The 24,561-nt window shown below is 39.2% G+C and overlaps 3 protein-coding genes and 1 long non-coding RNA gene across 5 annotated transcripts in view; 3 read left to right on the top strand and 1 right to left on the bottom strand.

The window, feature by feature from the left end:
* mad2l2 (mitotic arrest deficient 2 like 2) overlaps positions 1–3,123 on the top strand; it is a 4,584-nt gene extending 1,461 nt beyond the window's left edge. The window contains exons 2-8 of the mRNA XM_020612592.1: positions 769–887; positions 1,004–1,075; positions 1,177–1,277; positions 1,406–1,500; positions 1,828–1,901; positions 1,995–2,087; positions 2,237–3,123. Coding sequence (XP_020468248.1) covers positions 769–887; positions 1,004–1,075; positions 1,177–1,277; positions 1,406–1,500; positions 1,828–1,901; positions 1,995–2,087; positions 2,237–2,275 — 593 coding nt within the window. The 3' untranslated portion in view covers positions 2,276–3,123. The remainder of the gene's footprint in view (positions 1–768; positions 888–1,003; positions 1,076–1,176; positions 1,278–1,405; positions 1,501–1,827; positions 1,902–1,994; positions 2,088–2,236) is intronic.
* A 1,002-nt stretch (positions 3,124–4,125) lies between these two features.
* Positions 4,126–13,146, bottom strand: LOC109967196 (uncharacterized). The gene is made up of 3 exons (XR_002275898.1): positions 13,082–13,146; positions 6,363–6,475; positions 4,126–4,206 (listed from the first exon to the last, which is right to left on the bottom strand). It is a non-coding gene; the product is annotated as an uncharacterized LOC109967196 (long non-coding RNA).
* On the top strand, positions 5,746–11,189 carry tmem82 (transmembrane protein 82). Its single transcript, XM_020612593.1, has 6 exons — positions 5,746–5,920; positions 6,039–6,111; positions 6,285–6,483; positions 6,655–7,066; positions 7,381–7,568; positions 7,974–11,189. Exons 1-6 carry the CDS (start codon positions 5,827–5,829, stop codon positions 8,052–8,054), a joined length of 1,047 nt encoding a protein of 348 aa, XP_020468249.1. The 5' UTR covers positions 5,746–5,826; the 3' UTR covers positions 8,055–11,189.
* Positions 13,147–13,304: 158 nt separating the features above from the next.
* Positions 13,305–24,561, top strand: part of spen (spen family transcriptional repressor) — a 28,534-nt gene continuing 17,277 nt past the window's right edge. The window contains exons 1-2 of one of the 2 annotated variants that reach the window (XM_020612590.1): positions 13,305–13,652; positions 16,211–16,531. In XM_020612590.1, coding sequence (XP_020468246.1) covers positions 13,570–13,652; positions 16,211–16,531 — 404 coding nt within the window. In that variant the 5' untranslated portion in view covers positions 13,305–13,569. Of the gene's footprint in view, positions 13,653–14,479; positions 14,702–16,210; positions 16,532–24,561 lie in introns of those variants that run through there. The other variant, XM_020612591.1, reaches the window with a different exon arrangement.

Here is a 24,561-nt window from a genome sequence, read left to right as displayed (position 1 = left end):
GATTGGCTCAAGAAGAAGCATATTAAGGTCATGGAGTGGCCTAGTCAGTCTCCAGACCTTAATCCCATAGAAAATCTGTGGAGGGAGCTGAAGGTTCCAGTTGCCAAACATCAGCCACGAAACATTAATGACTTGGAGAGGATCTGCAAAGAGGAGTGGGTCAAAATCCCCCCTGAGATGTGTGCAAACCTTGTGGCCAACTACAAGAAACGTCTGACCTCTGTGATTGCCAACAAAGGTTTTGCCACCAAGTACTAAAGCACGTTTTGCAAAGGGATCAAATACTTATTTCATTCATGAAAATGCTAATTACTTTAACTTTTTTGTAATGCGTTTTTCTGGATTTTTTTTTTTGTTATTGTTGTGTCTCACTGTTCACATGAATCTACCATTGACATTGTAGACTGATCATTTCTTTGTTAGTGGGCAAACTTATAAAATCAGCTGGGGTTCAAAAAATATATTCCCTGACTGTATATATATATCAGTCAGTTAAATATTACTTTACCTATAACCGAGTTAAACAGAAATTATTCAATGGATTTGCTTAGTCAGGGACACTTGGTGGTCATTTCGGCAGAATAATACAATGAACACTATAAAATCTTTCTTACCGTCGCTCTGTGTTGTATGACATTAGGCTATATACGAGCTAATAAGGAAGCACTTAATTGGCGAGCATTTGCATTGGGTTCAGTGTGCTTTTCAGTACCAGATCAAAGGGAATGCATGAGATCTTATTACTTAGTGGATTTCTAACTTTTCCAGTGGTTGCTGACATCCTTTGTGAGTTCCTGGAGGTTGCTATTCATCTCATCCTGTATGTCCGTGAAGTTTATCCCTCTGGAATATTTCAGAAGAGAAAGAAATACAATGTGCCTGTGCAGGTACAGCTGAATAAATATACAGTATGTGTAATTATCATGTGTTGATAGTTTGTAGGAAGGTATATCTGTTTATATCTCTAATACTAGTCTTTTGTATTTGGCTTGTTTGTTTTCAGATGTCATGTCATCCAGAGCTGAATCAATATATCCAAGATACACTACATTGTATAAAGCCACTCATCGAAAAGGTACTGTAAGACCTCTCCTGAAGCTGAGAGGTTAATCTTAGGAATCATATCAGCTCTCATCTACTTGTATAGTCTGCTGAATTCTTGTGTTTCCCTCCTAGAATGATGCAGAGAAGGTGGTAGTGGTCATCATAGACAAAGAGCATCATCCAGTTGAAAGATTTGTATTTGAGATTTCCCAACCTCCACTGCTGTCAATCAGGTTTTCCTCTTCTTGTTCCTAGTAATGGATGTAAATACATTACACCCTATGTTCTTCACATACGGTTGTAACATGAACATGCTTCTTCATGGTGATTGTGGTCACTAATCCTATTTTTGTCTTTACAGCTCTGACACATTACTTTCACATGTGGAGCAGCTGCTGAGGGCATTCATTCTAAAAATCAGTGTCTGTGATGCTGTTTTAAATAATAACCCACCAGGTAACATCATGTAGTATTACATTAAGTATACTACAAACATATCGTGCCCTCGGGTTGATGTGTAGAGGTCATATTTATATTTCTAAATATCAAATGGATTTGTTCCAAGTCTTGACATTTTACATTTAGCTGGTTAATGTTGGACATAACTCTAGAAACTCTAATACAGTTGCACAGATTAGGCAGATATTCATTGGCTGAATTAAAAGAGAATTAAGCTTGTAATGATAAAGACTCAGTTGTTAAGGAAATTATGACATATAAGTTGTATTCAGGTGGGAATAAATACAAATAATAGACCTTTTTGTGTGTGACTTTTTATCACAGGGTGTTCATTTACAGTATTGGTACATACCAGAGATGCTGCTACACGCAACATGGAAAAGGTTCAAGTCATCAAGGTGAGGGTTTTAAAATTTGCAGCTTCACAGATTGCCACGTGATGCATTAACACTAGTTTGACTGTTGTCACATTTGTCCATTTCACTCTTCAGGATTTTCCATGGATTGTTGCTGATGAGCAGGAGGTCTACATGCAGGAGCCTAGACTGATCCCATTGAAGACCATGACATCTGACATAGTAAAAGTGAGATTAACACTTGACTGATTTTGTGATTATGTTTTTCAGAGTTGTCATTAATGTCATGTTCAGATTCCCCTATTCCTATTTATATTTGGTTGGGATTTTTATTTATTTATTTATTTTTATTTTTTTTTTGTCTGTGTGTTTCTCAGATGCAGCTCTATGTGGAGGAGAGAGCCCAGAAAGCATAAGTCCTTACGCTACAGAAATGAGGGCTTTTTCTGCACAAGCAAATCTCTGACAACGCTGGATCATAAAAAAGTACAGAACACAGCCTATCAGACCTGGAACAGTCTGAAAGAAATAAGAGTGTTTGTTGGACACATGAGTTAATTAGGAGTGAGATGTTCCTTATGAAACGTGTCTGTTAGGTGCATACATTACGCTATGGGTTGGGTTGGGCTGTTGCATCTGATGGACATTTTATGAACAATCAAGTCTGGTCCCAACAGTTTGTTGCCTGCCTGTGATTTTAGCAAAACCCATACAAATGTACGTGACTGTAGTTCTATTTTTATGCCATGCTTTGTTTTTTTTTTTTGCTCACAGATCTTTAGAACAACAACATCATCAAATTGAAATATAACACCATAACAATACAATTCCAGGAGTAATGGCATTCTAATGAAATAGGCCATATAATATCTACCACCAGCAGCTTCAAGCTATAGTCAACTTGTGTCAGTTCAGCCATAGCTGTGTTGTATTTTTCCTATAAAAATGTTCACTTCCCATTTTTTCTTTGTGGAAAAATTTGTCTTGTAACAGCCACAAGGAGGTCAGAAATTAAGTCATCTTGTTTGACTTGGTTTCTTAACTGACTACATTGTCCCGCTGAGCTATTGCTGTTCTGTGTATGATGTCTACAGTAGCATCGGGAATGCATTTAATTTTACTGCTGACATTCACATTTAGATTTAATATGTAAAATGTATTAAATGTAATAAAACAAAACAAGACCAACACTTGAAATCTGTCTTAGTATGAGGATTTGAACCTTGTTAATAAGCTTAACTCGTTCATCTACACAGAATAACATGTTGTGCCAGATGGCTGACAGTCTTCAACATCATCACTCAGAAGATAAGTCACTCCCTGCAGATATACAGTTATTCTCATTATGACATGACCAGCCAATGGGGAGCTGTTGCTATAGATATGTTTTAGCACAGATGTTTTCCTGTCTGTTATCAGACTATTCTTTACATAACTTTCTATGATTGACAAAAACAAACATCAGAAGTTAACATGTTACTTGAAATAGCTATATCAATATCAAACGTGCAATTACTTCTCAAAATGAGTGTCCATTTTGTATCTACTTCTCTCACAGCGTTCCATTCTCAGCACCTATGGACATAGTATCCTGTCACATATCCTAGGATGTAAATGGACACCAGTGCAGCCAAAGCTCCCGCTGTCTTCACTGCTATTCCAGTGCTGCCGGCACACACTCTCTTGTAGATGCTGTAAATGTATAAGTGAAGAGAAGGCAATAAGATCCAACAGCATTATTTTCTGTCCTGGTTCCACTACATGTCACTTTGTTTTCAATATAAAGGTATTATTGAATTGTATGTTTTTGTAGAATCACAGGGTGAAAAGGCCTCTGGAACAACAAATCCCATTATAAATTAAGATTATGTCTTATTGGTGTTAAACGCAAGTGAGGATCTGGAGAATGTTTAAAGGGAGACAATACGTCTGTTCTGCTGATGGATGCAACAACAGTCACTAGTTCCATCTATTAGAGGTACTGTAGATGACAGTGACTAAACCACATTAGATTTTTAATGAAAGTCCAATATCAAGCCCATACAAAAACACATTATCAGTGTGATCCATACATGTCCACATAAATTCAAATTTTTTTTCAGTAACATCAAAAAAATCTCTAATGCAAAAGCTTTATATTTGATCTTTTCTTTATACCCAGTGTCACTTTTCACCTTATAACAGTAGACGGCGATGCCTCTGCATTCATGTTGATGTTTTCTTCATTCCAGCGATCATAATGCACACAGCCAGCACTGTTGGAGTCCATGTGGAAAGTCCTTCCTCTCCTCACAGGCTTATCTGCGGCCTGGAATTACCACTTCACTGCTCAGCATGGAACACTGCACTATGACACAGTCAAGAGGGAAAGTTGTCTGTGTGTAAAATAATGTGTAGAACACTAGAACACATTCACATAAAGGTGCTGTGATTATTGTAAATGCAAAAGTAATGAACAGTAATTTTGATAAAAGTAATTTACTTTATAAACATTAATTGGTCTTAATAATCTGCTAATATTACAACAAAATGCATTTTAAATGGTGTTATTAAATATGATTAAAATTAGTTTTGGTGCAAATTAAACACCTCAATAAAGTATTTACCTTGATAAATCAGCTCAACATGACACAAAATTAGAATTCTAATAGAATTAGAATTCAATATATATCCCCATATTCAAATACAGTTAATTTGTGCTCACCTGTGTGAGTCAACAACCAGCCCAGAAAGCTCTGGTCTCCAGCACTGTTAAAGACATGGCTGCTTGTTGAGACCTTGGCCATAGTTCATATGCTCACGAAGGACATCCTGTCATAAATTCATTGGCTGTTGTTGTCTTCACTTCCTTATATGACTCTTTCTGAGTGATAAAGGGCAAATCAAGCTCTGAGTGCTTCTGTTAATCTCTGGTTTCATCACAGCCGGTTAAAAAGTGACCTGGTTAAATATAATATTGCTTCAAATACTTTTTCCATGAAGATCATGTACATGTTGTAGCTCTGTCTGCCGGAGTAACAGCGACCTCACGTGATTTTAGATGTAATTAAACCTAGCAATCTCAGCTACTCACTCATTATATTACCTGATATATAATAATGCCTCAAAGCCAATGTGGTGATGATTTACTGACCTTTCATTGTCACATAAGTTTACACATTCACAAAGCAAGTATCCAAAATGTAACGCATTAAATTTTAGAGTGGTTAATAAGGTAAGGGTAAGTCTTCAGGAAATGTATATAAGTCAATGTAATGTTCGCTGAAGTTATTGAAACACAACATGTGTGTGTTTGCATATGTCTTTTTATGGATGTGTGAACAAATTTTAGTTTGATACTATTGCTATGAAGACATTTTGGATTTGTGAGGACATTCTGGTCCATCTACACAACTTCATTGGGCAACTTTAGGAGTTAGGCATTTAGTTGTGGTAGTTAGGTATTTGCATGGGTTAGGGTGATAGTATGTTTGTGTGTAAATGGTGCATCGAAGAATATATGGGGTATTGTATGTTGTACACATTTTAGGCCTTCAGTTTTGAGCTATATAAATAAATGTGACCTGAAAATATTGCCTTGGGCAAACTATTATTTTTGAGCTATGAGAACATCTTTGTACAGCAGCTTGTAGATCTTGTAAAAGTGTAAAGACTTTCCCATGCTGCAATAACTTCCATTATCTTGATATTAGATTTCTGAGGGCCTCTGCTCCACTGACGCTCAGATGACCTTTGGTACAGAACACAGAACAAGCTTCTGGATGTGCAAAGCTCAACGCTGAGGCAACAGAAACAAACAGAGGAGCTGAGCTAATATGCTACATTATTGTAACCTGATCTGGAATAACCAACAAAATATGGTTCTTGAGTGTTTTACTGCTTAAATTATATTTACCCCCAGGCATTTTTGTATAACCTGTGACTTTAAAATCTGTGAATTTGCCTCTTTTAAGTCAAAGGTAGGACAATGTTATCCTTTATTAGGTTGTTTATTCCGACTTCATACCTCCTACCAGGATGGTTGACGCTAGATATAAATCCAGTGGAAAGTTTACTTCAAGGTGAGCTTCTCATCTCTTCACGATCTCTGCTGTCAATATTATTATTATTATTTAAGTGTATAGGTGATTGGTGTGTGTTATTGGTTGTAGTGTAAATTCAGTGTTATATGACCTGCAGGACTGGTCGGTGCGTGTGGGATTTCTGTGTTATGTTCCTTGATGAGAGTGCACTTATTTGTAGAAGAGGAGAGGTGAGGATATTGTTAACAGATCTGTGCTTGAAGATGAATTTTGGTGTTAAGTTGTATAACATGATCAGTTTTCAAGTTTTATTATTTTTTGTCAAAATATTCCTGTTTCAGTTCAGACTGTTCAGTGTTTACAGTTTAATTTCTTACTTAATTTTTTTTCTCACAACCGACAGCTGGAGTGATAAAAGTGATAAAGACACATCAAGCCAGAGGACACCCAGTCATCAAAGGAGACCTCACGCTGGACTTACAGGGATGCTCCAGTTTTTCTTCGTGGCTCTGATGCTGGCTGTAGTGGGCTCTCGTGTTGCCTCCCTGGTCGTACTAGAATTTTGTCTTCGTGCTGTCTCTGGATGGGTTACAGCTGGACCAGTAAGGAACAAATTATGTCATTAAAAATATGACTAATACTCAACTGTATTGCCTAATTGGCTCTACTGTTCAATTTTACTGAGTTGTCATGATGACTTATGAGATCTGTAATAACAAACAGCCAGTCATCTGTTTTGATTCTGCTGATTTGCTCCTTTATTCCTTCAGGAGTCCAGGAAATTTCTGCAGCAGCTATTAGTTCAAAGCCAGTTCTCTCTGGGCTGTGCCCTAAGCTGCAGTTTGCACTTTCTCCACGAGGGGGCATCACGGCGCTGGCTATGTCTGCTCTTGGCAGCTGCACTCAGCTGGTTCCTGGCTAGGCAGGCTTCACGCCTGCTGCACCATGTCATGATTCTGTATAAACTCCACAGCTCACAAAGCTACTGTGGGATTTGCATCAGCCTTCTCGCATCAGGCCGCTGTCTGCTGCCCATGCTTTGCAGGACTATGATGCTTACCTTCTTTGTGGCTGTGCTGGCTGCTGTATCAATCATTAATCAACACTTCCTTTCAGCAACAGAGGCCCTCAGGTTTTGGACACCACTGACTATTTGCTACACACTCTTGGTGGTGTACATGCAAGGTGAGAAACATATAAAAACAAAATATAACTAAAGAAATGCTAGACATTAAGGTGCAATGGTCATCAGAAACCGATAAATTTGGGCAGGACCTTCAAACAAGCCCAGCCTTTAACAGCATAATAGTACAGGCCCATCTCAAGATATCAGAGATAAAATATTTATAAGGTTATTGCTTCTTTCTTGTTTGATCACTAATGCATCTCACATTGATTTAAGCATACTGTACTAACCCTAATGCTTTTAAGCTATTGCACAAGCCTGTCATACAATTTCACTGAATATTTTCTTCTAATGCTGCATTTTGGTTGTGCAGAAGATCAGCACCGTCTGCCCAGCGGCCAGGCTGTCCTAAACACGGTGGTGGTGCGTCTTGGGGGTTTAATGATCCTGATGCTGACTGTGGGACGCTGGGCTGATGTGCTCCACATCCTAATGTGTTTCTTGGGTGAGGCCAGCTGCCTAATCCCCACAAAAGATCTGCTGGATGCAGCATCCTCACAGGTTAGTAAAGTCTCCCTGAAAGCAGCACACAGGGCCCAAAAGCCATTCTGTCCATCAAGACACAAGAACTAGGGCAGAATATCAATCTTTTCATTACACTGGGTCCCAGAGACTGAGCTTCTCAAATGTGAATCCCAGATGGCATAGGTTTAAGACCCCCTGAGACAGATTCAAGGCAAATTATTCTCTGATTCAGAATACTGAGCCTACTTTTCATTTCACTGAGCAAGTCTGATTAAATAGGGGGTAGTTTTAAATAAAGCACATGCAGTTGATGCAGAGCAAATAAAAGAAGCTGCATTTTATGCATGTGTTGGTTTTAAATAGTGTGTTGAATCTATTCTAAACAATAAAAAAGGAGATAAAAAAGTTTAAGTTATGCATTTCATGTTTGTTTGTATATAGGATGAAGAGGATTACACAGACTATGTACAAAGAGAACATCATCGAAGACCACAAGCACAGAAGAAAGAGCATCAGAGATAGCCAAAGCTTTTAAAAACTTGGGAACTTTTTTGGTGCACTTCTTTTTAATGGGGTTATTTAGTCCTATTATGGTAACAATGCTTTTATAATTAAAATCTATGTTTCATTTTAATTGTCAAGCAGCCTAACATGACTAACATGTGATTTGATCTTGAAATATTTCCAGTTCTTCAACCACAATTTGATATTGGATAAAGATCAATCAAAACATCAATACATTACATTTATTTGCAGAAAAATGTTATTAACAATCACTGCCTCATGTGGAATAGAAAGAGGACCCTCAGTAAACTCTGGCACACACACATACACATTCATATACAGCGGGTAAAATAAGTATTGAAAACATCACCATTTTTCTCACTAAATATATTTCTAAAAGTGCTGTTGCCATGAAATTTTCACCAGGTGTCAGTAACAGCTCAAGTAATCCATACATACAAAGAAAACAAAACAAGTAAGTTCATAAATTAAGTTATGTGTAATAAAATGGACTGACACAGGGAAAAAGTATTGAACATATGAAGAAAGGGAGGTGCAAAAGACATGGAAAGCCAAGACACCAGCTGAAATCCATCAGTAATTAGAAAGGAATCCTGCCCCTTGTCAGTGGAAATTAATATCAGCTGGTTCAGGCCCAACTGATGGTCTGTAAAAAAAGGTGTCTCATTACCAAGGTGTCACACAAGAAACATCTCATGATGGGTAAAAGCAAAGAGCTCGCCTAAGACTGTTGGCATTGGTTAGAGAAGGATTTCTAAACTCCTGAATGGTTCAGTGAGCACAGTTGGGGCCATGATCCGGAAGTGGAAAGAACATAATTTCACCATAAACTGGTCACAACCAGGTGCTCCTTGCAAGATTTCTGACAGAGGAGTGAAAAGAATTATCAGAAGAGCTGTCCAAGAGCCACTTGTGGAGAGCTTCAGAAAGGCCTGGAATAACCAGGTACAATTGTTTCAAAGAAAACATTAAGTAATGCACTCAACCACCACGGCCTGTATGCGTGCTCACCATGCAAGGCTCTGTTGCTGAGGAAAAAGCATGTTGAAGCTCGTATAAGGTTTGCTGCGCAACATTTACACAAGCCTGTGAAATACTGGGAGAATATAGACTGGTTAGATGAGGCCAAATTGAACTCTTTGGATGCCATAATACACACCATGTTTGGAGGTCAAATGGCACTGCACATGATCCCAAAAACACCAAACCAACAGTGAGGTTTGGAGGTGGGAACATCATGATGTGGGGCTGTTTTTCAGCATATGGCACTGGCAAACTTCATATAATTGAAGAAAGGACGAATGGAAAAATGTACCAAGACATTCTTGATAAAAATCTGCTCCCATCTACCAGGATGATGAAGATGAAACGAGGGTGGACGTTTCAGCAAGTCAGTGATCCCAAACACACAGCCAATGAAATTCTCAATTGGTTTCAGAGAAAGAAAATAAAGCTGCTAGTATGGCACAGCCAATCACCCAACTTGAATCCAATAGAAAATCTATGAAAAGAACTAAAGATCAGAGTTCATAGAAAGAGGCCCACGGAACCTGCATGATTTGAAGACCCACTGCGTGAAGAATGGGCCAAAATCACACCTGAGCAATGCATGTGACTAGTTTCTCCACACAGTAGGCATCTTGAAGCTGTCACAACCAACAAAGGCATTTGTACAAAGTATTAAATAAATTTCAGTAAGCGTGTTCAATACTTTCCCCCCCATCATTCCATTTTATTATACAACTTAATTTCTGAAGTTTTTTTGTATGTATGGGGTTGTTACTGACATCTGGTGAAAATTTCATGTCAATAGCACGTTTAGAAATATATTTACTGAGAAAAACGGTGACGTGTTCAATACTTAATTCACCCTCTATAAATAGAGGCTATACTATATTAATCAGCCATGTCTGCACGCTTAAAAAAGGGGGAAACTAAAGAATGTTACATTTTATTTTTAACAGAAGAACTATTAAATTTATACACATGCACCACATAAATGTAACTTAAAATTGGCTAACTATAAAACCATAGTAATACATTTTTTGCATAAAATTGCAAAGGAAGTAAATTTCACAAGACTATGAAACGGGTCACATCCACATTATAGCATAAAAGTAATTCGTATTCGTTAGTATACCACATAAATGCACATACAAAACAAAATATTTAATAGGTAAATGTTAAGAGGACATAGCTATTTTTTCATGGGTGCAAACCTTCATTCACTACAGGTCTACAAAATATACTTTTTGGCAGTTGGCTAATTTCCATATAATTTATTGAACCTATAAATACAGCTAATTTCATTTTTGACATGTCTTTCCAGACATTATCTGCTTGAAAAGAAAAACCAAAATGGCTGACGACATCGTTTGTGGTGTAAAGTGGCGTTCGACAAAATGGCGTTAGACAAAGAAAAAGCTAGGTTACTTGGTTTTACTCTGACCTTTGCTCCGACGATTTTTGTGGACAATTTTAAGGAGTCAATAAACCGCATTAAAGGACACATTGCTTACTGACACACAGATGAGCTTTTACGAGATATGCTGCTGTGTTACTACCTTTGTCTCAATGCGTGACAGTTGGTCCTTATTACAATTTTAAAATGTTCTTGACACTCAACATCAAACTCAAGCCACATTTTGACGCCGATATTATTGCCCATTGGATGTGTCTTTATTAGAGCTGTGGACTGACAGACACATAGGTTCCTATTCCATAAGAGGGTTTTTGTTCTATCAGTCCCGTGATTCCGTGACAAAAAGGCTTGTGAAATTACAGTGGGCACTTTAGCCTGGCGGTCCAGTTTCCAAGATAATCCAGGTTTGAAAATCACTGAAGAGGACATTTGGATTTGGTGTCTAGTCGATCCACCAAAATAGGAAATTGTACTCCCATAGGTTTAACAGATTTTAACTGAATAGAGTTCCACATCAGGACGAATTCGGTAGACACAAAGAGGCCGTTTTCCCCGACTGCCCGAATGTGGTGAAAATGCACAATGAAGTGATATAGACGGCTGTGGTCACTCCTCTGGAGATTTCCAGACTTTTCTGTTGTCATCTGATAGGCATGCTGAACGCATGCGCAGAACGGCCCCCTTTTTACCGCATTCTAACGCAGGCGCACTTCTGCCTATAATACCCCGTCGTCATTCTTAATATAGTAACAATAGCAGAATAATGCTGTAATGTAGTAACAGCTTTCCTAAACAGATTTTTTATTCAGTGATGTGTCCTTTACGCTAAATCCTACATTCACCTCTAGCATGGCTATCGGCAAAAAGTACTGAGGGGCAAAGTAACAAAAACATTTTATATAGACTACAGATGTTAAGCCCCAGATTAAGCTGACATTTTTAAGTAATGTACAAATTTAGCAAGTCTCATAAAAACAGATCAGAACAGTTTAAAGGATACTGTTTCAAGGTAAACATAAAAAGTACAGTTTACCTCTCATCAGTGCTTATCACCATGAACTCTTAGACCTTTGGACTGGCCCTATTGTCTCACATTACTTATCTTAAGACGGAGATCAGACCAGGTGAAATGCTTGACTCAATAGGCTCTGTGTTACTGTATAACCCACTAGCAAAAGTATAAGTAGATTGTTCAAAACTTTATTTTTTGACAGATGACAAAAATTTCAGTCAAAAGGCAGAATCAGACATATTTTCTGGTAAAATTGTGGTTCTAGTTATATTAAATGTAAAAATGATATATGTTTTATGAATTACTTTTGTTCTCATGTTTGTGTAATTGTTCTGTGATAAACTGTGACAGGTGTCTTATTTGTGCTAGTCAGCAAAACCTAATACAATCCTTTCCTTTGAGCGACATTTGTTTGTGCAAAAATATCGGGGCTTTTTCTTCTGAATATATAAAATCAACTCACTGCCACCAGAGAGGACTTTGATTTGACTGGATAATTTTTTTCCTGCAATTTTCCACAGCTTGTGTCAATAATGTGGGCTTGTGAGCTGAGTCTACTGTTTACAGGCAACAGTAACTGTTATACAGGTAATGTAACAAAATACAGGATAAATAAACATTATGTAACTTACTAACAGCTTCCGAGCTTCAGTGATTCTCCAAGTCTTTCAACTCTACCTGGGATGAAACTTCAAAAATATAGTCATTTGGTGCCTTGATGATGATGATGGTGGAGTTTGATGATAGATATTACATTGAGCTCTGATTGTGAAGGCCGTAACATTCATGTATTGTCAAATCATTCACGTAGTCCTTATGCCCTTTACGGAAACATCAACATGATGTTCCTCTGCACCTTTTCTTTTAAATCTCATCCATTTAAATGGCTATAGTCTTTAAATTCTATTGAAAAAAACTAAAATTAGTTATCTTAAACTTAGACATAGAGTCTAGACTGTGATGTATTGTTATGAAGCTTCTATATTAACCTAAGGGAATAGTTCTGTTGAAAATAATTGAGACTACAATTTAATAGGGTAGTTTCAGTGCTGTTCTGAAGCTCATCACCTCAAATGCTTTGATCATTACCAGTCACAGTCTCCTACAGTGCAAGCTCTTAGTTTCCTATTTCCTGCAGTCTAACATTTCCACTTTATGTGTCAAAATCTTCAACACAACTTTTTTAGACTCTTTAAGAGGACGGTGGCCAGCTTAGCAAACTTTGCATAACTGCTCTGCATTTAATATTGTTTTATTGATGCAAGATGTTAAGTCTGGGGATAAAACAATTAGTGATGGCTAATAGGTCATCAGGCTATGCATCCATTTTTCAAACTTTTTTTTTTCTTGTTTTTTTTTTCAGGTTTCCAGCAGGTTGGAGCCCATCCCAACACTGAGCCCATCCCAATCACACTCTGTAATTAGGCTAGTGATTAATTATTGACATAGACCTACAAAACAATCGGCTAGAGGGAGCAATCTTGAATGCTCTTTTGTTACTTTTTTTAATGTGGACACTTTATTATATTTAAACCCTTATAAAACTGTTAAGCCTGTTTGTCTAATTTTACCGTATGCAAGGCTCCTCACCTTGTCATACCCAACCAGCAGCATTGATGGGATTCTCTTGTCAGTCAAAGGCTTCTCACGTCAAGGCACCAACGTTCAACCGGGGGTTTTCTCACGCATGCGCAGGGGCGGACAACTATCTCATCGGGGAGAAAAAAAGAAGTTCACACACAAAGCCACGCCTGCGCGGTGTGCTTCTCATTACAGGCTAACTTGCTGCATCTTTTTAGGAAGCTACATGCTTTCTTTCGACACCCAAAGGTCGCATGGTGTCAGGGACGCGCCTAGTCACGGGAACAGTTTAGAGCGCGTTCATGAGGTGCAAGATCGCGCTTTAACACTGAGGAGCCAACCTAATGGTTTACATAGGGTCACAACGACTAATCAATGATTTGTGCCGAGTATTTTTGTCTTGTCCGGCGTTTATTTTGCAAACATTTTCTATTTTGCACGGGAAGAAACTGACATAGCAAACTCATCTGTATGATCGGGGATCAGGAGCACACAGTATGGTCCGGGAAACCAGACATTTATGGGTGGGAAATTTACCCGAAAATGTCCGAGAAGAGAAGATCATTGAGCACTTCAAGCGGTGAGTAGCAACACTAATGAGAGACGTGTTTTGTAGTGTAACGACGAGCGCACGGCTAGCATCTCTGTCTGCTGTGTCACATTTTAGTGAATTCGGGATGAACCAGGAGGTTCCCCTGTAGCAAAGTCCCATTTGGCAACTGTGCTGTCAGCTCTCCATAAGCAACAACACTGGGCTGCGTTTTGACTGAGGTGACAAATGAAAACGGGTGGCACGCTTCAACCACCCAGACAGAGCACACACGATTTTGCCATTTTGACACCCAACTTGCAGGCTAGGTGTCAACTTTACCTGCCCTTTCATGTAGTGTGGCTGTACATTCCCACCAGGTAAACACTTGACTTTTACGCAGCCCATTTCCTCACCTGGGGATAATTTTTCTACAGCATAGACGCTAATAGCACACGGACGATGTAAACAAACACTAGCATACTTACCAAGCTGCTTGCATTGTACACAACATGCATTTAACAGTCTGCAGACAACACGAATTGTGCTGCCGTGGGTTTCTGGTGCCCAAGTAAACCAGGGACCCGGTGTTTCTCTTGATTCTCTGCGAGTTTGTCAGCCACCCAAACGTGTAGGCTATAAAGTATGGTTAATGTGCACATCTGTGTGAGGGTACTGTAGTTGTGAAAAGAGTCGGATATGTTTTCGAAATCTAACACAAGTCAGTGAAACCTGAAGGGTGACGCGACATCACGCCGCCATCCACATTGCAACATTGTTGTAAGCTGCCTGTGATTGAACAGAGCACTGTGTATGTTATCCGATATGCAACATCGTAACGTTGTACACGGCTACCGCCGTCTGCTCGGCGCGCGTGTGAACAGAAAACGGCTCGTTGCTACATAATAACCGCGTAGCTTCCCCACAACCTGCAGCGTGATCTGATTTAAGGGAAATCAGACAACGTATCCACATTTTAATTACAGTATTGCACTCGAGTTCCATGTGTGGTTTTTGTTTGGGCTGTTGTTGCGGACCAGATACACGCACCATTTATGGGCTCGTAGCTCTTTGTCTTCCTTTGACAGAAGGAAAAAAATGTAAATATGACTTTTTGTGTGGCTATCGGGGTTGTCTACGCGCTCTCGCCTCTCTCTTCTCGGCTGTCAAGGAAATAGCAGCCCGCCTCTCCGTCCATATGTGCTGGAGACCAGGCTGCCGAAAAACACCATAGTCCACCTATATGAGCAACGCTGCGTTTTTTTCTCCTGTGTAGGCGTCGCCATATCGGACGAAAGCTGCTAAATTATACACATAAAGCATAGGCCTACATGTCTGTCCAACCAAACTGGAACCGACGGGCACATTGTCCCACAGCAACCTACGACTGTTTTAAATAGACAAAGTGATGATAATGAATGCGGTGCTTTACACTGTTCTTATTACTTACGGTACATGGATACAGTGATTAAAATACACATGGTTCGTGCGTGTTTCCTTGCAGAGCGCCCAGTAATGGGATACCTATAGCCTATATCGTGTTTTATTTACATTAGTCCGTGTTATGGTGTGCGTAACGTTATGTTTGGATGATGGTGACTGACAGCATGTTATTGCAGTAGCAGAGGGGGAACTGTCAGCCAGTCCTTTTTAGTGTGCTGCCCCGGCTCCAGCGCTAACCCGCGGGTAGTCAGAGTATGCAGGTGCATGACAGCCCGATGTGTGATAGAAGTCAATGAAGATGGGGGACGGCTAAATGAGTAAGCAGTGTGAACAGCTTTTCTAAAATGGCGTCGACGGCTGTTCAATGTTGGAAACTGGCTTGCCAATAAATTTGTGGGCACCCTACTGGTCTCTGTCGGACAGCGAAAATACACTCCAGAAAGACCCTTGGAGGGGCAGGGAAGGGACTGAACGCATAAATATGATAGCAAGCTTTGTAAGCCTGGGCTGGGCTTGTAAGTTTTGTGTAATGGCTTTCCCATCAGTCAGTTCAGACATCACTTATTGGGGCATTTTTTCATTTGGCTTATCATCGAAAGATGTTCATATACTTCAGTTAAAAACCACACATTTTGATGCATTATAATTAAAGCTGGATGGGAGGGGTATTAAATTGTACCTGACAGAGGAACCAGAAAGAGGTGTGTGTATATAGATAAACACAAATAATTAAGATGTTTTTAACCCATACACAGCAGTCCAGGAAATGCCACCTCTTCCTAAGCGTTGGCCAAGCCTCAACCCTTTGAGTAGAGATAACCTCATGAGGGTTCCTTCTTCCTAGAAAACGTGCTAATGTAAGAAAACATATGCACTGATTACCATGCAGTGTGCCAAGGTTTCATGTCCTGTTGCTGGGTTACTGTTGCCTTGTAAGAAAGTACCACAGAGCAGAAACCAGGAGTGGCTAAGACACTTTACCTCCTAGCCCTGCTCACACACATGCGTACACACACATTGACATTGACATAACTGAATTCAGCACTATTCAATTTGAAAAAGGTACTATAATTTGGAAATTTGCATTATCATAGCTAATAATGGAGGCTGAGCTCCCCGTTTGAACAATATATTTAAAAACTGTGTTTCCTTTGCATTTTCTCTAGATATGGACGTGTGGAGAGTGTCAAAGTCCTACCTAAGCGGGGTTCAGAAGGTGGAGTTGCAGCATTTGTGGATTTCGTGGACATTAAAAGTGCTCAGAAGGCTCATAATGCTATCAACAAGATGGGGGACAGAGACCTGCGCACTGATTACAATGAACCAGGCACAATTCCTAGTGCTGCGAGGGGGCTAGACGATAGTCTGTCCTTAGGCTCTCGTGGCCGGGATGTATCAGGGTTCACAAGGGCGGCTGGGGGGGTCGTGTATGGGCCCCCCACGTCGCTCCACAGCAGAGATGGACGCTATGAACGCAGACTAGACGGGTAAGTGGACAAAGTTTCTCTGAAGGCAGGGGGAACCGTGATTTCTGGTAAACACCTTACCTCCAAGCATCTTTCCACCATCTATTCATTTACTTGTTTGGGGGTTAAAGAGGAGAAATAGAGTTAATACTCAAGAATTAAATCTTATAGGGATCCCCTTTAAAGTCCTCAGAGTGTGGCCAGCGCTCTTGGATTCATATTTACAGGTAGACACAAGATATTTAGTAAATAAGCATTTTTGTACACAAGTATGTCTTTTACTTAAATGAATAGTAAATAGTTTAAATGGCTATTGGGAATTATCTTTGTGATCTTAAGCATCACGGTGAGGTGGATATATCATTTGCGGAAAATACGGGGCAAAGATTGGATCTCGTAAAATTTCCCAGGATTATTGGAGATTGCTAAAGAGAGGGAGAGAGAAAAAGAGAGAGTGGTCCAGCAGCCATCCCTGGAATTCCCCTAATCTGGAGTTACGTGCCCTGCTCGATGGATTAATATCACCCTTTTTTTCCTCATGTAACCAAACAACCAAGAGCACACATTATATTTATAAGACGCCGTTGTTTGGATTAGTCTAATTTGGTTTTCAGTTATTGAGCAAAACTCACGGAGGTGTTCATTTCTCTCGTGGGCTGGAGTCATGTGGATAACCTACACAGGATATGTATTCCCCACTGTTGGATTAACACTGGCCAGACACCTAAAGGATATGCTATGATTCTAAAGGTATGGGTTGCTTTCTTGGTTCTTTGTTTTTCTTTGTTGTTTTATTTGGGATTATGTCTGAGATCAGGGCATTGCAGTTTGAGTGCTGGGAGACCTCTACTGGTGATCCAGCTCAGTAGAGACAACAAACAAGTGAGCAAATGACTTTTTTCCTGCCTTATTTTTGTGGAGATTATTTTTTTATTTTTCATCAAATGAGACCCTAAGATTTGCTGAGGACCAAAAGGACTGTTTGGATTGTACAGTTCAAAGAAGAAAACAGGAAATTGTGACTGGAAAGTTATTGCAATTGACACTGATGGAGATAACCTGTCTCATGTCTGTGGATTACCTCTCCTTTCTTGAATGTGGAACTATAATTAAACATTGGATACAATCACATAATCAATCAAAGAACTACAGTGCACCCATGAACCGCATTTGTCATAGCCTCAGCCCAGGTTTGGACTCCATGCAGGCTCTTCTGCTTGTAAAGGAGACCATGGATTGACATCAGACATGAGCAGCCATTAGCTTCAAAACTGAATGTTCTCCACTGGGAATGAATATAGTGCTACCATGAACAGGACTCTGGATTATCACTAGGAGACATCATCTTTATTCCTAATCTGTCATGGCCTTGTCATTCCCTTCCCTCTACCAAAGGAATTTGACTGCTGCTGTGCACAGTGCAACCAAAGTGGGGGGGAAGGTGCGGGACTTAACAAATGAAGATGCATCACTTCTGTCATCTCTGCTGCGGAATCAGCAGTGCAGTACTGAAGACAGACTCCTGGATACCATGCATTTATTTCCACTGGACTCAATCGCAACACTTTTTTTCCCCCCCCTAAATGTTTGGATGGATATATGGGCTCACACTGACATTTTCTCACATACAACATGTCCTAACTTGGATCTGTACAAGACCAAGTTTGTTTTCATCATGTTAATTAAAATGGACACTCCAGCTCATCTGTGCTGAAGTCCCCTGCCCTGAAGATGAGGATTACATTTTTTTTTTATGTGAACAATTTTGTTCCAGTTTTCCCCCCTCCACTCAACATTTTTGCTCTTTTTTTTCTGCTCACAAAGTTCTGTCTCCCTAGATTGTATTTGGAATTATAGGTCAAGTTACCACTCTCTCAAAAGGTTGGTATGTCCTGCCCTGTGTATTTTAGCTGTCCTCTCTAACCCCCTAGTTTGAACCCCTGTCTCTCTCCATTTTCCTCACTAACCAAAGTAGCTGGTACATAGACTTTTATTACTGCCTGTGTGTCTACTTGCAGAAGTTTGTACCTTGTATTGTTTTCCTTTCTCTTCCTCTCACCTGACCCCACCTTCAGTTCCTATCCCCTGTTCTCCTTGTGATGAAAATATGCATGTAGCTGCTGTTAATGAGTGAACAAAGTTAAAAAAAAAACCTTTATAAAATATAACACTATCCTAATGTAACAAAGATTGTGCTGTGGAAACCGATGTAAAGCTTCACAGATGTGCAGTGAGAAGTGGGGATGGCGTACTCTAGAGGATGTGCTAATGTGCAACAGTAATTAGAATAAAATCTAAAAAGGATTAGAAAATCAAGTACAAAGGATACAGCTTCAAAGATTAAAGTCATAAATGAATTCAGTGCACATATTTCCCAATGCCACTTAAAACCCATTAGACAATTAAATAATGAATTTGTGTCTTTTATCACGTAAAATGACAAACACCAAGATTTTGTGCTTTTCTGTGTTGGACTGTTGGTTGGACAAAAACAAAATTAGACTCCGGGAAAAATGGTAAACTACAAAAAATGTAATTATTTTTTTTTAGAATAAATGATGATGAAAAACACCAATAATGAAAATGGTAGTAAGTTCCAGCCCTAACAACGTTTGCTCCAGCCTTGCAGTTGGTGTTTTTAAAATTTCCTCAGCTTTTGTTTTTTACTGGGTGATAGAGAGGATGTAACTGTGAGCGAAAGAGAACACATTTGATACTATTTTTGTAACATTTCACTCTATTCAGTTCACCATAGTGTGTGGCAGCAAATACGTATACAGAGAGACGTATGTCATCCATCCAAGGCTCCAGACTGGATTCACGCCCAGGATGTCACAGCTTCTTGCAGGGTTTGCCAATAAAATGCTAACTTCCGTGAGATGGTAGAAATTTGTTAGTCATCAAAAATGTTTCTAAACCATTTCTACTGTGGTGGCTATCCCTTTAATTTCTGGTTGTTTTTGACTATTGCAGACGACGTGGCAAATCAATGATCCGTATTGATTCATGGCAATGCTTCTGCGGTACTGTTGCCGTCAGTTTGATTACCTTGATTGTCTGGTGCTTAATTAATATTTACATTTCACATTACCAGATTTTTTAAAAATGGATTTAAGATAAAAAGTACTACACCACAGTCTGTTTCAATAATGTGATCTAAAATTGCATGAACTGTGATAGAAGATTTTATTCAGATTACCTCTTTCCATGGTTTGTGATCAAGAACAACAGGGCGCTCCACAGTGAAATGGTTACTTTGCATGATACAAGGATATTTACCACTAAACCGCTTCTAGTTCTTGGAAATTCTGAGTTAAATTGATACACATGTATTGTTCTCACATCACTGAGCCTCTGCATAAGATGCCTTTTTAGCATGCTGCTGGAACGCATCCTTATAATTATGCTGTTCACGCAATCCCAAAACAGTTGATGTGCTTGGCATGCACCAGAGCAGACTAATAATCAGACACTGATGGAAATGCTGCCAAAAAAGCCTAACTGAATTATTTTTGCGCTCCATGAATAATGTAGAACCTGTTTTCTATAAAGTGAAATTGAAGGCTATCTATTGAGCAGTGAGCCTGCGCCACCAAATTAGCATTTTTGAGAGCATCTAGGGGTCAAGGTAATCCATCACTTTCACAGCAGACATTGTTATGCCATAGATGGTATTCATGAATCCTGCACACAGATGATTAAATCAAAAAGCTGAAACAGAATTTGTTCCTGACCTCCTGTACTTAATGTAAAGTGCACTGAAATAGAGCCACAGTGCTGGTCTCCTAAATCGATTTCTCCTCAACATCTAGGAGAACATGTGCGTCCTCTCTGCAGTCTTTTGATTTTGTGCGTCATAGCAAAAGAGAATAAAGACATAATGAAATGCTGCAGTTCATAATTTAAAGTAATGTTCTACAGGTTACTTTTATGTCAGGTGTTTTACAGTGGTGAATATTTCCAGTGTGATCACATCACAGAGTTTCTACATATCATAGTATTAAATACTGCACAGTGACTAACCCTGCAAAACCTCAAGTCCAGTCAGTAATTGTCATTTGGTGTAGGCTAGAATTTTTGCTCAGTTAAAAATGATAATCTGTTGTATCTGTGCAAGGGATAAAATTGAAATGTCTGGTTGGGAAAAGGCTAAAAGATGTATTGTTACAGAGGGTTAAGCTCGGGATGAATGCGGTTTATCTCAACTATGGCAGTAAAATCTAAGGGTGAATATGCAGAGCACATTTGTTCTCATGTGTAAAGGTCAGGTTAGGCATTTAAAAAGCTCATCTTACGGGTCATTTACCAAATCGTCTTTCAGGATGTCACAGGGTGTCAGTGATGCAGAGGAAGATGCTTGAGCCACATCTTCAGAGAAATTGAGGCAGTCTTCTGTTAGCACCTGGTATATCGCATGTTGGTTCCTAAATCCAGCTCATTTCATTAACTATTTTGACCTTGGAAATTCACATACAGTGCCTATAAAAAGTATTCACCCCCTTGGATGTTTTACCCTTTTGTTGATTTTATAAATCAATCAAGGTCCATATAATTTGTCTTTTTTGACCCCCCCCCCCAAAAAACCTCTTTAATGTCAAAGTGAAAACTGGTTTCTACAAAGTAATGTCAATTAAATAAAAATATTTAAGGGGGAAATAAGTGATTGCATAAATATTCACCCCCTTGAAGTCAATATTTAGTAGATGCACCTTTGGCTGAAATCCCAGCACTGAGTCTGTGTGGATAGGTCTTAATCAGGCTTGCACGTCTGGACACTGCAATTTTACTCCATTCTTCTTTGCAAAACTGCTCAAGCTCTGCCAGGTTGTGCGGGGATCAGGCATGAACAGCCCTTTTTAAGTCCAGCCACAAATTGTCTATTGGATTGAGGTCTGGGCTTTGACTCAGCCACTCCAGAACACCCACCTTGTTGTCTTTAAACCATTTCTGAGTAGCTTTCGCTGTATGGTTTGGGCCATTGTCTCGCTGGAATATAAATCTTCTCCCAAGACGTAGTTCTCTTGTGAACTGAATAAGATCGTCCTCCAGGACTTTCCTATATTTAGCCGCGTTCATTTTACCCTCTACCTGCCACTGCTTCACGGTGGGGATGGTGTGTTTGTGGTGATGTGCAGTGTGTGGTGTCTGCCAAACAGTGTGTTGTGTCTGATGGCCAAAAAGCACCATTTTGGTCTCATCAGACCAAAGAGCTTTCTTCCACTTGACCACGGAGTCTCCCACATGCCTTTTGGCGAACTCTAGTTGAGCTTTAATACGAGTTTTCTTCAACAGTGGCTTTGTCTTTGCCACTCTCCCATAAAGCTTTGACTGGTGAAGAACCCGGGCAACAGTTGTTGTATGCAGTCTCTCCCATCTCAGCTGCTGAGGCTTGTAACTCCTTCAGAGTAGTCACAGGTGTCTTGGTGGCCTCTCTCGCTAGTCTCCTTCTTGCACGGTCACTCAGTTTGTGAGGACGGCCTGTTCTAGGCAGATTTAGACATGTGCCATATTCCTTCCATTTCTTGATTATGGATTTAACTGAACTCTGGGGGATGTTCAGTGCCTTGGAAATATTTTTGTATCCATCCCCAGGACTTATGCTTTTCAATAACCTTTTCTCTGAGTTGCTTGGAGTGTTCTTTTGTCTTCATGGTGTAATGGGAACCAGGAATACTGATTAACCAGTGACTGGACCTTCCAGACACAGGTGTCTTTATAATGCAGTCACTTGAGACACATTCACTGCACTCTGGTGATCCCCATGTCACTAACTGTGAGACTACTAGCACCATTTGGCTGGACCTCTGTTGAATTAGGTCAGTCATTTTAAAGGAAGTGAATATTAATGCAAATACTTATTTCCCTTTACATATCATTATTTAATTGACATTACTTTGTAGAAACCGGTTTTCACTTTGACATTAAAGAGGTATTTTTTGTAAAAATCTTTTTGGTCAAAAAAGCCAAATTATATGGACCTTGATTGATTTTATAAAATCAATAAAAGGGTAAAACATCCAAGGGGGTGAATGCTTTTTATAGGCACTGTATTCTGGTCCAGTGATGTTTGCCTTGGTTCATCTCAGACTTGCCTTAGAAAATACGCTGAAAAACATTGAAATGAATTTAGCCGTGAGGACCAGTTTCTGTATCTACATCCAAAACAAGTAATAGATCATATCTAGTGGAAACACTAAGGCCCAGCTTTCAAACTTACAATGCATAAGAAAGCTGGAAAATCCTAAAAGCTACACCATTACAAAAGAAGCTTATAAAATGTGCAGTGAGTTTCTGGAGGGAACAATTACGAACATTTCCTTGAGATTCAAGAAAGTTGAGAAGTTTTTCTTTGTTGCAGATGTCTTTGATTTGTGTGTACGGGTCTTTGTTGGCATAGACGGTTTAATAGCAAGCAAGCAACATTTGGATAGACACATCTTTGCACAGGTATTATCAAAGTATCTCTGACAGTCCAACTCAGAGATCCAAAAGCCTCTATCAGCACAGAAATTGTGTGAATCCTGTCCAAGCAACCAGGTGGGAATTTAATTATCCTACTATGAACCTGGAAGAAGATGGAGCCTATCAGTTTACATGTTTTTTTCTTTCTTTAAGACAGTTTTTGGCTATTCTTTTCTTAACCTGGACATTTGCAGAAAAATGTAGTGAGGGCCTAAAAAGATTCCTGTACTAGGAATATGGGAAACACTCTCCCTTCTCAGACTAAAACCACGTTGGCTGGTTTTCTCAACCATGTTACATAATTTCAGGTTTCAACACAGCATTGCTTTTGGGATTTCCATCTAGAAAGCTTGGATTTCTGTTGGATTTATATTAATAATGTATTCTGTTTATTCTTTCTTGGATACAAGTCACACACTAGCAAAAGCATGACTTCTGTGATACTGTTTTTATAGCATTTGCCATAATTTCAAATTGTTCATGTATATTTACAGTCAGTACAGCTCATTTTTAAAAACTAGATTGCCCTCAACTGAAACCTGACCTACATCCAAGACATACACACCAGCCATACACATACATACATACATACAGTCTCAAATCTTATTACACACAGGTAAAATTATAGTTTGTGTTTTTGTAATAAGTTATTCAAATATCTGAATTTCACACTACTACTGCAAATCTTACCATTTTGATAGTTCAGTTTTCCATTAAAATTTAGTGCCGTACATTTTTCTGTCTTCTCGTTTGATCCGGACAAAAAATAAAACACACACGTGTTAATTGTGAGTATAATGAGTACTTGTAACTGGTGTGATATTAAATCATAGTGTGCCCTGTGCTGGAACATCAGGACTAATTTGCTGATTATAATTTGATCTGAATTCAAACAGTGGTAACTGCTGTCCTGTCCCGCTCATTACAGGGAGTTTGGTAATATGACTGCTTATAATGAACACAGCAGTCATATTACCAAATTAATTTCTGATTGCTTTATTCAGAAAGAGTCTGTTTAGGTGTCCTTATTTGCACCTGTTCTAATGCGCATCTTCATAAGAGATGCTTTGAAGACCTTTCTTTTCAGGAGAACAAGCGGTGTCAAATCGTGTTGCATCATAAATAAAAAGCCTATTGTGATGAGTTGTCTTCAAAAACCTTCAACAAAGCCTCTCAGATGAATAATAAAATGCCTCAAAAAGTGGCTTTTGTTATAATTAACAGGTGTTACAAGATGAGAAGGGCTTGACCATCCATGAAGACACAAGCTCTCATTCAGTTCCTTTTATTATAAGTAATCTTTTTGCAAATCTGTTATCCTGCAGTTAAACTTCAAAATAAACAGCAGATTTCTATTCTGTTAAACACTGAATGTGTGCCTTTTGCTAAAAGTCTCTTCTCAGTGATCTGTGTTGGTTCGGTTTTCAATATAGTGTGGTACATTTTACAGTAAGATATACTAGTCAAGTATTTCTTTGATGGTTGAACCGGGGACCGATTGAATGAAAACGGTTGCGTTCAAAGGAAAGATAAAATTGACGTAAAGATGTGCCAACATCTTCAGGTTGATAGGAATGCGTGAAAGAGTG

Source organism: Monopterus albus, unplaced genomic scaffold, assembly GCF_001952655.1.
Source record: "Monopterus albus unplaced genomic scaffold, M_albus_1.0 scaffold126.1, whole genome shotgun sequence".
Classification (NCBI taxonomy): Eukaryota; Metazoa; Chordata; class Actinopteri; order Synbranchiformes; family Synbranchidae; genus Monopterus; species Monopterus albus.
This window is presented reverse-complemented; position numbering and strand designations above follow the sequence as displayed.

What these genes read in the sequence shown, in the direction of transcription:
- tmem82 (XM_020612593.1), top strand. Translation starts at nt 5,827, where the DNA reads ATGTTATCCTTTATTAGGTTGTTTATTCCGACTTCATACCTCCTACCA. An exon ending in GATGGGTTACAGCTGGACCA is followed by an intron (nt 6,484 to 6,654) that starts GTAAGGAACAAA and finishes TTCCTTCAGGAG; the next exon opens with TCCAGGAAATTTCTGCAGCA. An exon ending in CTTGGTGGTGTACATGCAAG is followed by an intron (nt 7,067 to 7,380) that starts GTGAGAAACATA and finishes TTGGTTGTGCAG; the next exon opens with AAGATCAGCACCGTCTGCCC.